This window comes from Cucurbita maxima, unplaced genomic scaffold (assembly GCF_002738345.1).
Source record: "Cucurbita maxima cultivar Rimu unplaced genomic scaffold, Cmax_1.0 Cma_Scf00043, whole genome shotgun sequence".
NCBI classification, from domain to species: domain Eukaryota; kingdom Viridiplantae; phylum Streptophyta; class Magnoliopsida; order Cucurbitales; family Cucurbitaceae; genus Cucurbita; species Cucurbita maxima.
This window is the reverse complement of record NW_019272059.1, coordinates 626,444-639,800: the sequence shown is the minus strand read 5'-3', so window position 1 is coordinate 639,800 and position 13,357 is coordinate 626,444. Positions and strand designations below refer to the sequence as shown.

Below are 13,357 nucleotides of genomic sequence, written 5' to 3'. Positions count from 1 at the left end.
AACAACCATTCCTCAATGTAGGCCATGAAAAGTAGCTGAATAACCATCAAACATGTTCGTTGAGTTCGAAAATTAGTAACCTAAACACAACCAAATTCAAAATTTTAAGTGTATTTTTTTTTCAATATTATAAATATTATTCTTATTTTCATGCCTAATATTAGAAAATTGGAAAACTAAAATCCTTCCTTGATCATACATTCACATCCATTGTTGTATTTAAACTAATTATATAGCACTTTAATTAGTTTGCTAAGTAGTGAGATTAACAAACTAAGAACATGATTAAATAAAACTAAGCTGTCAAACATACATTGACCGAAGGAATCGAGGAACACAAGATTGGGGAGGAGCAACCATTCCCAGCTCAGAATCACTAGTCCATGGCAGCAGTTTCCTCTTCATCATCACTACTCCCACCAAACATGGCCGCCATTTTCAGCGCCAATTTTGCAGCCATTTCTCTTCTTTGAAAATCTGGCATCAACCTCAAGCTGTCCCGCATGTTCCCTATCTCACACATCAACCGTTCTAAATCCTCTACATCATGATGTTTTCCCTTGCATGGATCCTTCACTTCGTCATGCTCTCCGTTAGTAGCCACTGCGTTTTCTTCAGCCTCTGCCTGATCACGGGTATTTTGACATGCTTGATCTTGCTCGGCATTGTCGACTTCCTTTGGATGAGCTCCGGTGTCTATGGAAGAACCTTCTCCATTCGACGAGCAACCCTTGAAATCTGTGTCGTCCCACGGTTCGGCTGAACCCTCGGATAGTTTTTCGTAGTCAATTTCAATATCGGATTCTTCTTCCGACAATTCTGATTGGATAAAACAATGGAGGCAGATACTTAGACTTTTAACTAACAGATGAAACATTGTACTAACTAAGATTAATGTAAGGCAAAAGACCTTCTTCTTTTGGAAATGATGGCTTGGTTATCTTATCTCCAGATTTTAGAATCATTCCAGGCCACATATGAGCAGAAAGAGCACCATAGAGCCTTTGAACTCCTTGTATATCACCATCAATTGATAAACCTGTAGATAATAGTATAGTTATGTCATAGAAAAACAAAAACAAGATGAGAATGAGAATGAATCTGACACAGGATTCCTACATAAGCCGCTAGCAGATATTGTCCTCTTTAGACTTTCCCTTTCTTTGGACTTTCCCTTTTGGGTTTTCCCTCAAGCTTTAAAACGCGTATACTAGAGAAAGGTTTCCACACCCTTATAAAGAGTGTTAGATATCACAATATCACAATTCACCCCCTTTTAGGGCCCAGCATCCTCGTTGGCACTCGTTCCTTTCTCCGATCGATGTGGGATCCCCGCCAAATCCACCCCCTTTCGAAGCCCAACATTCTTACTAGTACACCACCTCGTGTCTGCCCCCTTTCGGGGAACAGCCTCCTCGCTGGCACATCGCCCAGTGTCTGAGCTCTAATACCATTTGTAACCGCCCAAGTCTATCGCTAACAGATATTATCCTCTTTGGGCTTTCCCTTTCGGGCTTCCCCTCAAGGTTTTAAAATGCGTCTACAAGGGAAAGATTTCCACACCCTTATAAAGGGTGTTTCGTTCTCCTCCCCAACCAATATAGGATATCACACATGCTATAAAAAATGAACAGATTAATTTTGTTCCAAGTAGATAAAGGAAAAACACAGTTGAAATTCTTTGCTATATAATTCTACCTGTAGATTAGATTGGAAACTTGTTAAGTCGAGAATCGAGATGATTTTCTTTTCGCCTTGAAGAAAAATATACAAACAGAGTATCCAAGCCAACGCTAGGACTAACTTACATTTGTCAAAATCTGCATTAGACGCACACGCTTCAATGAACTCGATATTGCGTTCAACGCACCACTCCAAACACGACCTCCTAGTTTCCCACGAGGGATCTTCGTCTCCCAATAAACTACTTCCTTCAATTTCAGAAATTCCATATTCGACTGTATCTGAATAATCTGTAGAAGAGTCTTTAAGTCTCTGCTTTTGCAGAAATTTTCTGTACTCAGCATGAACTGGATGACCTGGAACAAGATCTACTTTATTTCCTATGCATAATAATACATCAAATTTCTGTAGATCAGCATGAGCGACCCAATCCCGGAGCGTCGCATGAGATGAAAGCTGCAATGAAAAAAAGAGTAATAGGCATACAAACATATGATATCAACAAAAATATTGATTATTACAATTGCAGTTAAGAAACTTAAAATAGAAAGGACTAACATCATTCATGTCGAAGATCATGACCAGGGCAGCCAACTGATTGAATGTAGGCAAAGCCTCGATGGAAAATTGCTCGTCCAAATGAGCCACCGATACAGAGACATCGGCTGTGTAATATTGTGTGTCGATGGTCCAACTGTTTGTCAAGGAAAAATAAAAGGCCATTTTGAGCTCAAATTTACAGTGAGTGACCTAGAAAATGCTAGTAGTTTTCATTTTGACCAACTACATAGAAAGATACATTGATACGTAAGAAGAAAAATGAAATTTTCTTTCAGTCACTTACCCATGGACCGAAACTTGAGTGGACGAATTCATGGCATCTTCAAAGTCCACAGAAAGTAATCCTACGATTAACAGAAAGACATTGAATACTCAAAATGATCAGTTTCTCTGATGCAACTACCGAGTGTTATGCTTCTTTTATAAACTATGAATGTCAAGACATATATCTAGCACAATCCCACTAACTTACAACATTAGTCGCAAGGGAAAATTACATGTTAAAGAAAAAAAAAAAAAAAAAAAAACAGATAACTAGCAAGTACAAGTTTTTCTTCTATGAAATTGTGGCCACTTTTCTCTAATAACAATTTACAAGTAGATCGAAAAAGACGAGATTGTACATGAGCTTATGTACCAAAACAATAGAGAGAGAGAGAGCGAGTATTCTCTGATGTTGAGAAATTTGAGAAGAAAATCTCATCATTTGTTATAGCATATGATGATTGTAGTAATTGAGAACTTCAATTCCCGAAACCACTCGTACGGTATACACAGACTCTCAATGGGCATGATAATAATCAACTTAATTGCAACAAGTAAGAATTAAATAGATTGAATTTAGCGATGTAAGAGAAAGAGAATTACTTGAGAGAAGGGAGCGCTTGCCAACGTTTGATGATCCAACGAAAAGGATGCCAGGTCGACTCTCCAAAGGAATTGGATTCAGATGTTCTCCACTCATGGCTATTCTTTGTTTTGAAGTCCAACCATCAAATTATTTTCTACAAATGTACCAAATAAAGCACACGTGAACAAATGTCCAAAGACCTTTGAATTTTGAAAGGGGTAGTGTAGCTGTAGAATCTTCATGCATGAGATATGAGTTAGAGTTAATAAAAAATCCTTTACTATCATTTATTTCAATTCATTTAGAAAAAAGTGTAATTAGGTGAATGATAATAACAAACAACAACAGCCAAATAAGAAAAAAGGTTCTAGAAAAACTATATTTGCTAAGCCTTCTCCCCCACCTAGAGAGTGAATTGTTTTTTTACAAGGGTATGAAAACCTCTCCCTAGCAGACACGTTTTAAAAACCTTGAGGAGAAGCCCAAAAGAGAAAGCCCAAAGAGGACAATATCTATTAGTGGTGAGCTTGGGCCGTTACAATTAAAGTCTCCATATTTACTTGGAGAATAATACTTCATTTCTCATTCTCATTTTGCCAGTACCTCCCTAATCCACTTGGCCACAATCTCGTCTTTGCCAATACCACTCAAATCCACTTGGCCACAATTCTCATATTGCCAATAACAACCCATTGCACCAGCTCGAAGTATCATCTCACCAAGTGACTATATTTTCCCTCTCCCTATCCATCCTAAAACAAGTCTCTGGGAATCCTGCCTATCCTTTAGAAGAGAAAGAACAGATATAAAAGTCCCCTTCTTAGGGAAATGCTACCAACTCTCAGAGCTACCTTGTTCAGAAACCCATTCTAATCTTACAGCAGCCTCATCTTTACTGAATAATCTGCTGTTAGAAACTGGAAATGAGTAAGTTGAAAATCCTATATGCCTGAATCCCCTGATTAATCAGCCTGCTTACACTGTCACCAGTCAACACAAACTAAAAGTGAAAAGTACTAAGTAGGATCTCCCAGGCTGTCTCAGACCTCTAATAGCTAAAATCTTGACCTCTCACTCGTGAAAATCAAGAATTTAGCTGGAGTTGGAGTTCCATCTAGACCCAAAACCCTTTTTCCTCAACATGGCTTGAGGAAACTAGCAATTAGCATGATCATAGACTACTTCCAAATCAATTTTAAACGAACAACTTCTCCTTTTCATCCCTTTACACTCCTTCAAGATACAATTCGCAACTGAACTGCTCAGTAACAAGACCAACCGGATCCGTTCTCAGCTCTTCCAAAAGACTACTATACCTTTCAGTTTAGGTTTGAATAGAAAACAAATGAAAGGATAAGCTTCGATTTAAACATTCACCATAAATTATAAGCAAAAATCATTATGATTGAACGGATTCAAATCAGAAAGTGAAATCTCAAACCAGCAGACCATATAAGTGAGGTACTACGTTAATTAAATGCAAAAATGGATACAATAGAGGAAGTGTTACCTGGACATCTCGACCCAAAATCTGAGATTAAAGAAGAAAAGGTCAGCCCAACAATGGTAGGATTGGGGGTGAGAAAATAAGCGATGATCCAGAATGCCTAATTGAGAGAGTGAATCTAAAGGTAAGAGGAACTAATAGCAATCAGCGATTCCCGCTATAATCACTCGTCAAGAACACCTGCGGGCTGCTGTGAAGGCGGACATTAGGACTTGAGAGTGTAAGGAACCGACTCGGAACCTATTCGGTCGGTCCGGGTCGAGCTGGGTTTTAAAGAAATTAAGATCGGACGGACCGAACCGAACCAACGCACCATTTTTAAGTTTTAGGGTTTTTTCACTTCTCTAAAGGATAATTCTATCACGATTTCGAGTTGGCTGACTCACTCAATGGTGAGAGTGAGTACCACATAATTGCTTACAAATGTCCCGTGAGAGAGCGATTGTGACACCTAGCCATATAACTTAGCCCGACTCATGTTGACACACTCATACAATATATTCGAACACATATTTAATCAAATATTTTTACACGTCAAAATGACGAAGAGCCATACGCCAATGTGGAGCGTTTAACCTCAGTTACATATTTTACTTGTATGAACTTAACCAACTTTCAGGATGGTGGTTCGGGACCTAATTGAGTCTCCAACACCACTGACGACACTGTCACTTCTTTTCATGTTTGTACTTTAGGTTTGACAATCTTACCCACTTTTCTTAGCGGGTTAGATGATGGATCCTCCTCCTCAGTTGTATCATGTCACTTTTTTCTTTCGATCCATTAGCCAATACTCATGTATCACCACTACTCTTGTCTATAACGTGTGAGCCACGATATACTCTCTTATAGTATGGTCCTCGAGCCCAATTTTTTATTTATTTTTGTGACGGTTGAATTCTCTATTTGACTTCTTTTTTAATTGTTTTTTAATATATATTTTAAATAATCCTTTTTATTTTTTAATATAATTTCTATTAATAATAAAAAAAAATATCGTAACAAATCCATAATCTTCAATATATTTACTTGAACAAATAAAGACAAAAAATATGTGTATATAATAAGACGAAGGCAGAGACGAGGACGAAGAATATAATCTTCATCTCTAATCTCGTTTAGCTAATGGATAGAGATCTCTCACCGCTCTCTACTCCATTTTCAGTTCTATTTACAACAGATTCTCGTAGGTTAAATAGAAATCTATAAATATAAATATATATATATATATATATATATAAAAGTTAATGTTGTTTTGATGGGATTTATGTGGAGCATATATTAAAAAAGTAATCCAATAATAGAGTTAAGCAAACATTATCTCAATTATTGATTACAAAACCCAAAAGTCTTCGTTGTTTAACTAATTAATGAACCTTTGGAAAGACTTTGTTTGGGCTGGCTTCTTAGCTAGCCTATGGAACGAAATTATAATCTATTTTTCAAAACGCCATTTGAATTTACGATAACTACGACTCAATTATGCTCGTATTACAAAATAATAATAATAAAAAAAACAAGGATAAAATGAATTCATATGGTACGTGTTAAATGAAATTACAAATTTACCCTTGAACTTTTAGTATTGATCGGGAATAGAATGAGGGACCAGAATATAATATCGTACCCGACCCATTTATTTAACGAAAAAAATATTTTCTCGCGGGTTGTTACGAGAATTAAAAATTGAAATGGAGAATTGAAGGAAAAGATTGAAATAGGAGCAGGTGAAGGAAATTAGTGTATTGGTTCCATAATGTTTATCTTGGTTGGGAACGCATTAGTCAAACGATAGAGATGAAGTAGGTGGCGTAATCACGGAGCTTTCACACATATTTATTTCCAAAATTACCCCTACTCGAATTCAACTATTTCCCCTTCCCCCCACATTTTTTTTCTTCCCATAATTATCGAAATTTAATTTCCTCGCTTAACTGCCTCCACAAATTACTTAAATCATTATTCAAATGGAAAATAAAAGTCAGATTTTAATTGTAGAACAACAATAGCCATAGAATAAATAAGAGATTTTTTGTAAATTTATTATTTTTAATATTCAATTAATTCTCAAAATTACTAATGGTTTAATTATAATATTTTTTATTTTAACTTATTGGTGTCCATTTTCGTCTTTAAACAAAGCATGTTGTTTATAGCCACATGATAGAAGTCTTAGTCTTGCTTGTTCGAGTTGGTTGACAGGGACATATAGCCACATGATAGAAGTCTTAGTCTTACTTGTTCGAGTTGGTTGACAGGGACATCAACCAATTGAGTGGGGAGGATATTACTGTCATGCTATGACTCTTCCATTTCCTAGAAATAGATCCACTTTGATCCAAGTTCCGACTAGCACACGAGCTGAATTGTATCTGAATTGTATCTCTAAGAAGTTAGGGAGGAAATTGCAACTATTGATAGAATGTCGTGATGAAGAAATCGAGGCCATGGACGAAATTTCCTCGTCTTGTACCTCGAAAATGAGAGGAGGGAAAACAGGGACTAAACTATGTAGTAATGAACATAAATTTGAATGAAAGGAACAAAATGCAACTAAATCCAAAACTTAGGAGCTTAATTGATCTGAATACAGAGTAAAATCAAGCAACAGACGAAAATAATATTTGAATTTGGAAAAATTTTAGAGATATAAATGTACTATAAAGAACATTTGGTATAATTGAGCTTTAGTAAGCATCAATTAATCGGTAAATTAAAAGGATTTTGTTCAAGTAAAGAACTGGAAGAATTCAATTTGGTTTTGCAGAAGATCTGCTCCATCTCCAACAAGATATGGGATGCCCTTCTCTATCTTACAAACAAAAAGCAACAAATATGATTTGGAAAGGAAAATCACGAACTATGTGCAGGTACAGGCGTTTAGGTTTATGTGAACAAAGTAAAGAAATGTTACGCAGAGGGAGAAGGATCGCGGAATTCAACCCTAGGTTGACTCGGCGCTCGATCACTGGAAACAGAGGATCTCTTGATGAAATCCAAGCAATCGGCAATGGCTTCCGCGTAGAAGGAATTAGAGCGGCGGAAGGACCTCAACCTGCACTCACCTCGATCGACGCACCTCGGAAACTCCGCCGAAGCCGAAGCCGTAGCCGAAGCCTTCGACCTTCCGCCGCGCCTCACCTTGTTAATCTTAATCGACCAGGAATAGGAGCGACGCCATCTATTTAAGATCCTCAACAGCCAGTCGAACTTCGCCCGCAGCTTGGAGACGGAGAATCGTCTCGAGTGAAGGTGGAAGCCTCTGCAGCGTGCAAATCCATTGGAGCGGCGCCTAATCCTTTGATACGTTATAGGCTCCATTATTCGGCGGCGGAGAAGTGCTGCAACAGTGCAATCGGGAATCTGGACTCCGGTAGAGGGGATTTTGGAAGGTGGAGTAGAAGACGCTCGGAGTCGGATTTAATAAAATAAAAATGGAGGTTGTCTGAAATGGTTGAAAGTTGAAATCCAACTCGACGCGGAATATGATTATTTATTTACAGGCGGCGGAAGGTGGTGGGAAAATATATAGAGATACTCAGACACAGTGCGCCTGCAATGGTGCGGTCTGGTCTCATCTCACGCGTAAAGGAAAGCAGCCAGACGGTCACTATCCGAGCCATACTTATTCTAATCCGGAACGTGTTTGTCGTGTGAAATTCAAATTTTGTGAGCATAAAATATAACAAGGGTCGAAGAATTGACAACTAATCACAGTGCCCAATCCACCTCCGACAGATATTGTACTATTTGTGCTTTCCCTTTTGTGTTTCCCCTAGAGGCTTTAAAACGGGTCTGTTAAGGGAAAGTTTCCATACCCTATTAAGGGTGTTTTGTTCTCCTCCCAACCAAGGTGGGACATCACATATAAAACTTATCTAACATGAAAGCAAGTAAAAATAGGTTTGGAATGAGCATGCACTCATGGACAACACACGTCTTGTACAAGTATGACCAGAATAGTCGACACGCGGCCACATACAACACATTTTGGACAAGTATGACTATGACACTAAGCACGTGGCTACATTGGGACCTTGAAAATTAGGGATTTTAGCTAAGATTGGTTAGAATCCGTCTATGATTCTGCTATGAATCGGATCACCCAAGAGACCAAAATTACTTACTAACTTGTAGCGACTCGTTAGAGGGAAGTAGTTTGCTTGCCGAGCATAATTTATAGGTTATAGTATCAGTATATTTTATATGTACGGTTGGAGTCGTCACAAAAGAGGCATTACGAGCTTTAAGCGTGCTCGGAATTTTTTTTTAGAAATTTTATGGTCGGAGACGAATGATTGAAGTGTCGAACAAAGTAGTTGTGATGACCGAGCAAAGGTCGTTGTACCTTTCTTTCAAGAACTTTGAATGGAGGATAATTTTGACATTTCACATGGAAAGCTTTGACAATGAGCTCCAAGGAATTAGCCATCCGTACCAAAATCGGAAAAGGGCGCGCGGATCGTACCAGTTAAGAGTAAGAACCAGAGAGCAGGCAATGGTTCGGTGCCATGCCAGATCTCTCTACCACCAACGACGGAGATAACAATGTCGCCGCAGCATTCGGATTTGGATTCTTCAGCTTTCGATACTCGAGCATTGTCCGATTCGATTTCCATGGGTGCTACTCCGGCTCCCTTGGATCCCTAGTTCACCTTCTCCATCATCTCTGAATCTGAAGAAAATCCCTGCACGTCATCTTCAACTCTCTTGGCCTCCCGGCGCCACCATTTCCCTGCAATGGATTCATCATCTCATCGCCGCCTTCGACTGGTTTTCCAAACATTTACCTCCATCCGAGTTTCCTTCCGTCCTTCCCGTCTCCGTTTCCGATTCTCTGATCCTCACTGTTTCTAAAACCCTCCTTAAAGAACTTAATTGCCTTAGAATCCTCGAAAGCTCAGTCGCCAGCAGCGGCTCGACTGTAGTCGTCGTCGGAGACATCCACTGCCAGTTTCATGATCTCCTCTTTGAAGGTACTTATGCTCTGATTTTAATTCTCTCCCTCTCTTTTTTACCTTCGTTTCAAATCGAAATGCACTTCAATTTTACTTTTAATGTTTTATGTAATCATGCGTACGATAGCATGTAGCCATCTGCCTAATTTCTCTCTTTAATCTCTGTTCAATCTCCATCATCTCAGCCTTGTAATTGCCTTCCGTATTATTAAAAACAAATATATAGCATCACGTAAATCCTTGCTATTTAGCAGTGTTTCTTTGCCTTGTACAGGGGGTTTTCATTTGATTTAATTCTTCCGGTAATGTATAAAGGTGTACATGCCAAATCGTGTAGTTCTTCTTCGTGGAAACCACGAGTCCAAGTACTGCACATCCGTTTATGGTTTTGAGAAGGAAGTGCTAACCAAGTACGGAGACAAAGATAAGCATGTCTACCGGAAGTGTTTGGGATGTTTCGAAGGGTTGCCTTTGGCACCAATTATTGCTGGATGTGTAATACGGCTCATGGGGAACTTTTCCGCAGCGTATCAGTGCCTTCATCTAAAAGATCAAAAGGGAAAAAAGGACGCAGAATGAACTTAAATCCTGAAGCCAATGGGTTATCTCTTGATTCTTTGGAGGAACTATTCAAAGCTAGAAGATCGGTTCTTGATCCCCCATGGGAAGGCTTGAATTTAATACCAGGTGATGTGCTGTGGTCTGATCCTTCGATGAATTCTGGCCTTTCCCCAAATAACGAGAGGCATAGGTCTTTTGAGGGGTCCTGATTGCTCTGAAGAATTCTTGAAAGAATTTGATCTGAAGGTAATTTTATCAAACTCATCGCTTTGCCAGTTAATTTTGAGATGTTTATTGTCCACTTTAGCCCGTGTCAGTCTTACTGTTTTAAAACGCATCTGCTAGGAAGAGGTTCCACACCCTTATAATAAATTCGCCGTTCTCCTCTCCAACCATGTGGATTCTCACAATTCGCCCCTCTTCAGGGCCCAACGTTCTCGCTAGCACTCGTTTCCTTCTCCAATCGATGTGTGGGACCCCCAATCCACCTCCTTTAGGGCCTAGCTTCCTTATTGGCACATCGTTCGGTGTCTAGCTCTGATACCATTTGTAACAGCCCAAACCTACCACTTGCAGATATTGTCCACTTTAGTCCGTGTCAACCTCATGATTTTAAAATGCATATACTAGGGAGAGGTTTCTACGTTCTTATAATAAATGTTTCATTCCCCTCTTGAACCGATGTGGAATCTCACATTTATTACGTAGATATGTGTTCGGATATGACGTCTCTGGTTATTTATTTACGGTAAGAAATTGAATTTTCATTGGAAAAAAATGAAGGAAAACAAAGGCATACAAAAACCAAGCCCCAAAGAAATAGGTGTTCGACACTAGCTACAAAAAAGGATTCCAATCCAAAAGAACAAGACTAAGACCACTATTATAAAAAGGCCTATTGTCTGGTGCTCATAAAAAAGCATTAAACCTCCATAGTTATTTATTAAAAGATATATTATAATGCAAATCTGCCTTGGTCTAGAGCTTGACTTTCTTCCCCTCTTTTTGACACTTCCAGTCATCTATGAACTGTTTCTTACCAAAAAGATTATTTTTAGTGCGAATTTTAGCTAATGAATTATAATACAAGTCTTAGTCATGGTGGCTAATGGATCCAAAACTTGTTTCAAATGCTAAATAAAAAATTTAAAATCACTCAACTATATAATGTTCCCTGGAGTAACGACAGGCTGATACATGTAATCATCTTTGATTATAGATTTTTGACTTGAGATGGCTCAAGCTTATTTTAGTCTACCTTCAGTTGGTCAAAAACAAGAATTTTGTATTATGCAAGCCAAACAGATGTGACAACCTATGGGTGTTGTTAGTTTGGTGCACCGAGATTGACTTGCTGCCTTGAATTTCTACATGGTGTCATGTACATCCATTTTTATTTTTATTCTAACAATCATAATTCATCGTATGTCAACTGTTAAGCAGCGAGTACATTACCTTTTACAGTTTTGTATTGATTCGGTCATTGAAGACAGAGAGATTGATGACAAATAGAACTAATGAAGAAACCTAGAAAAAGGCCTCATCTCATCCTCTTTCCTTGTTGTGTGATATGTTTTTCTAATTTGATACATCCTTGCCATATCTTTGTTCATGGCTCCTTTGCTCTTCAGTATTGAGTAATAATGTTGGATGCTTTTGATTCATCTGTGATTTTTCCAAACATTTTCAGTCTTCTTGATTCAAGTTTTATGGGACATCGGTGTGAAGAAGACCTTTAACGTCAATGGCTTCATCTCAAAATCCAGTTACAATCTCAATCAAACACCAACACTTCACCAATGAGATTGATTCAAGACGAGGGACAGGTATAAGGCTCATAGAAATAACCTGCGACCGAGCTTTTTTCATCTCCTTGAAATGGGTATCCCATGCCTGTCTAACAAAAACGATCGGATGAGAGCCAAACATTCTTGAAAGAGCATAGAACTGGAGATGAATTGATTTGGATTGAGAAGACTACAATTCAAAAAGGTATTCTTGCTGAAATAGCTAGGCTTGGACAAAATGGAGGTTTAAACAAGATCCTCATTCCTATCGGTGAAGAAAGGAAGGTAGCCTCATCTCCACCTATCCAACTGATAGTATACCACAATCTTTGAAATCTACTACCCAACGACAACCTTTACTGCCCCAACAACCTATTACAAGGATGTATTAAACCAACGTCAACCACCGGCCAACAACAGGCACCCCCCACAAAAGGACCCAACCCACACCATCATCTACTTTAATGCTTCCATCATCATTAAAAGGAAGCACTTTCATGACGATTGGTTTACATCATGTGGATTCTTCAGGCCCACATCTCCACATTCCTGCTCCCTCAACCCTTCTGTAGCTGATTGAGCCTTGATGAGTTATGAAAATGAGGAACAAGTTAATGCTCTTTATTCCTTTCGCAATTGGTATAAGGTGGACAATTTTGCAGCTAAGTTTTATCCTTGGGATCTAGAAGCTTTCAAGAGAGAACTGATTGTCCCATCATATGGATGATGGATTAAGATAAGAAATCTACTGCTCAACAAATGGATACCTATACTTAAGATTTATAGGCAAAGCTTGTTCTAGTTTCGTGGAGATAGCTAAAATGACCCTCTACTGTTTGGGACCTCTTGGATGCATCCATCGAAGTTAAGAAAAATCACTTTGTTTCATCACTTGCTGAAATCGTGATACCATCTTCATCCTCAATTGCAATTATGGTATAAATTGACCCTTTTTATCTACTGAATTTCACTTGAATTACATGATCAACATCCATGTAGAAATCTCACTGGAAATGTTGTCTGAACAACGTATAGCAGACTGGAGCGCAACTACCAATTTTCAAGTACAAGTGACAAGGACTTTTGGGGCCGTTACTCGGGCGTCTCATCAACACATCTCCCTTAAATTGGTTAATTTTAGTGGGTCAATAATAAATAGAAGAAGGGCGTTGTGGCAGAATTGGAAATGATTAATGGATGGTATCATTCTCCATAGAGAGATCCTGCAAGCTATCTTTTTTCACCTCTTTATCCGGCATACTACTGAAAACATCAACTACAATCATGAACAAGAAGTGAGCCAATGGTTAGGCCTCTAGAAAAGCTTTCAAATGGCCTCTTTGCCTTCCGTTTATGAGGATGGAAAACTTGGTGTTTGTAATGAAGCCTTTAACCCAATCCTATTTAGAGCCGAAGGTTTTCCTGTGTAGGGCTCCAAGAAGAAAATCTC

The 13,357-nt window shown here is 38.6% G+C and overlaps 1 protein-coding gene and 1 pseudogene across 1 annotated transcript; one reads left to right on the top strand and one right to left on the bottom strand.

Moving 5' to 3' along the window:
- Nucleotides 1-168: 168 nt before the first annotated feature.
- On the bottom strand, nucleotides 169-4,809 carry LOC111470181. The gene is made up of 7 exons (XM_023115704.1): nucleotides 4,605-4,809; nucleotides 3,112-3,248; nucleotides 2,528-2,588; nucleotides 2,242-2,377; nucleotides 1,809-2,139; nucleotides 911-1,039; nucleotides 169-819 (listed from the first exon to the last, which is right to left on the bottom strand). The coding sequence occupies exons 2-7, from the start codon at nucleotides 3,206-3,208 to the stop codon at nucleotides 377-379; spliced, it is 1,197 nt and encodes a 398-aa protein (XP_022971472.1). The 5' UTR covers nucleotides 3,209-3,248; nucleotides 4,605-4,809; the 3' UTR covers nucleotides 169-376.
- Nucleotides 4,810-8,820: 4,011 nt separating this feature from the next.
- On the top strand, nucleotides 8,821-12,619 carry LOC111470111 (annotated as a pseudogene).
- The last annotated feature ends 738 nt before the right edge of the window (nucleotides 12,620-13,357 follow it).